This window comes from Oratosquilla oratoria, chromosome 21 (assembly GCF_046742065.1).
Source record: "Oratosquilla oratoria isolate Oo_2021 chromosome 21, ASM4674206v1, whole genome shotgun sequence".
NCBI lineage: Eukaryota > Metazoa > Arthropoda > Malacostraca > Stomatopoda > Squillidae > Oratosquilla > Oratosquilla oratoria.
In genome coordinates this window covers 54123809-54126308 of record NC_134797.1, presented here as the reverse complement: position 1 = coordinate 54126308, position 2500 = coordinate 54123809, and the positions used below count along the sequence as shown (strand labels likewise).

Sequence of the window (2500 nt, the reverse complement as noted above, 5' to 3'; positions counted from 1 at the left end):
GGTAAAATTAGCAAGTTATTCATATTGAAAGTTTGAGTTGACCTAAGGTTGTAAAATGTCATTTTAGCACGATTGTAAGCTTTATCTAGTTCATGTTTGGGGTATTGTAGCTTAGTACCAATGTCGTAAATACATCTTATTTCATCATCGATGTACTCTGGGCTGCAAATGCGTAGGGCCCTGAGATACATCGACGAGAAAACAGATACCTTTACGCCATCAGGGTGTGAGGAATAATAGTGTATATATGAACAAACGTTGGTTGGTTTGCGATATACACTAAACTTCAACTCACTTTCACGGCGGTAGATATAACAATCAAGGAAAGGCAAAACGCCTTCTTTCTCTATCTCCACCGTGAACTTAATGGAACTGACCAAATTATTAAGCTTACATAAAAAATCATTTACATTATCTTGAATGGGCCACAGACATAGGATGTCATCAATGTACCGCATCCATGTAATGTTGGGGGGAATTATCTTACTTAAAATTTTGGTTTCAAAAAACTCCATATATAGATTACTCAATACGGGGGTGAGAGGATTACCCATGCTCATTCCAAATTTCTGAGAATACCGGGTTATTTGGTTTATGTGTCTTAATTAGACCATACATGTAAGGCAAAGGAGGGCTGATAGAAATAAACTTTTTGATTAGTTCACTATTTCCACTTAACAATTCTTTTATCTTCTTATTGAAATGGCTATTCACTGATTCAGTAGGATTCTTTAAAAGTTGGACGTAAGTAACTTGATCTTTAAGTAGTACATCCATTTTGTTTAAATAATCATTTTTGTTCATAATTACTACAGCGTTTGATTTATCAGCTTTTGTGATATGTAAATCACTATCCTTTTTGAGAGAATTAATAGCAGTGATAAAACGTTCAGGACAGCTGGGAGGTACCTGATTAGCTAAAGCACCATAAACAATACCTTTACATATATTAACATCATCTATAGGCAGATCTTTATCACATTTTAAATTACAAAAAGCTTTACCAATGTTAATGATGTTAGATGGATTAGAATTATTGGCAAAGCTGAGCCCAAATCCTAATGCTGTGGATTGAACCTTGGTGAGTGGCTTAGATGACAAGTTAACCACAAAATCTGGGTTAGCATGTTTGGTCCAGTCACTGTCATTAATGAGGGCTAGTAATTTCATGTTTAACTTCCTTGACAAGTACTCACACTCCATCCTCATTTTTCCATAACAATAGTCCAAAAGCACATTTTTGACATCAGATGATACACAACACTGGAATTTATGCAAACTAATACGCTTGATCCTAAAGGCTTCTTTGACTTCTAATTTGGCAATGTCGATTCGTTTCTTAAGAATGATGCGCTGAAAATCATCAAATGGACGATCAGACATCTTCACAAGCCGTTGGGGTAAGACCGACTTGGGTAATACTTGTTCTTTCATGCAGTTTTGTAGAAACTGTAGACGTAGTCGCAGCTTGTGGGCTTTAACCAATGACCAGGAAAAGTCGTGTACATGAGGAGCAAGTCCAGGGTTCAGGTGAGTAAAGTTCTCGAAGAATCGTGTGGTATCCATAATGCAATAAAAACACTAGGAGCGTGTGTTCACAAATGCGTAAATAACCACTAGGAAAAAGTAAACTAACGAAGCAGAGCGCTTTCGTGTAATTACATCTTCAGTGCAGATACAAAGAAGGAATTATAAGATGAAGAAACAAGGTACAGAATATATGACATAGTGAAGAGGGCATTCGGAGAGGTAGTGGAAGAAGTACACGTGACGGACGTATGGGCCGTCCTGGTAGCCAACAAGTATGGGACGTTTGGGCCGTCCTGGTAAAGTTCTCGAAGAATCGTGTGGTATCCATAATGCAATAAAAACACTAGGAGCGTGTGTTCACAAATGCGTAAATAACCACTAGGAAAAAGTAAACTAACGATCAAATTGTGTGTTAAAGATTGCAAATTCCAATTTAATGATAAATTCTATTCTCAGAAATTTGGAATGAGCATGGGTAATCCTCTCTCCCCCGTATTGAGTAATCTATATATGGAGTTTTTTGAAACCAAAATTTTAAGTAAGATCATTCCCCCCAACATTACATGGATGCGGTACATTGATGACATCCTATGTCTGTGGCCCATTCAAGATAATGTAAATGATTTTTTATGTAAGCTTAATAATTTGGTCAGTTCCATTAAGTTCACGGTGGAGATAGAGAAAGAAGGCGTTTTGCCTTTCCTTGATTGTTATATCTACCGCCGTGAAAGTGAGTTGAAGTTTAGTGTATATCGCAAACCAACCAACGTTTGTTCATATATACACTATTATTCCTCACACCCTGATGGCGTAAAGGTATCTGTTTTCTCGTCGATGTATCTCAGGGCCCTACGCATTTGCAGCCCAGAGTACATCGATGATGAAATAAGATGTATTTACGACATTGGTACTAAGCTACAATACCCCACACATGTTCTTGATAAAGCTTACAATCGTGCTAAAATGACAT

General features: G+C 37.2%; 1 protein-coding gene across 1 annotated transcript in view; it reads right to left on the bottom strand.

The window, feature by feature from the left end:
- Positions 1–546: 546 nt before the first annotated feature.
- LOC143037163 (uncharacterized) overlaps positions 547–2500 on the bottom strand; it is a 2688-nt gene continuing 734 nt past the window's right edge. The window contains exon 2 of the mRNA XM_076205281.1: positions 547–1449. Within this exon, the coding sequence (XP_076061396.1) occupies positions 547–1449 (903 nt within the window). The remainder of the gene's footprint in view (positions 1450–2500) is intronic.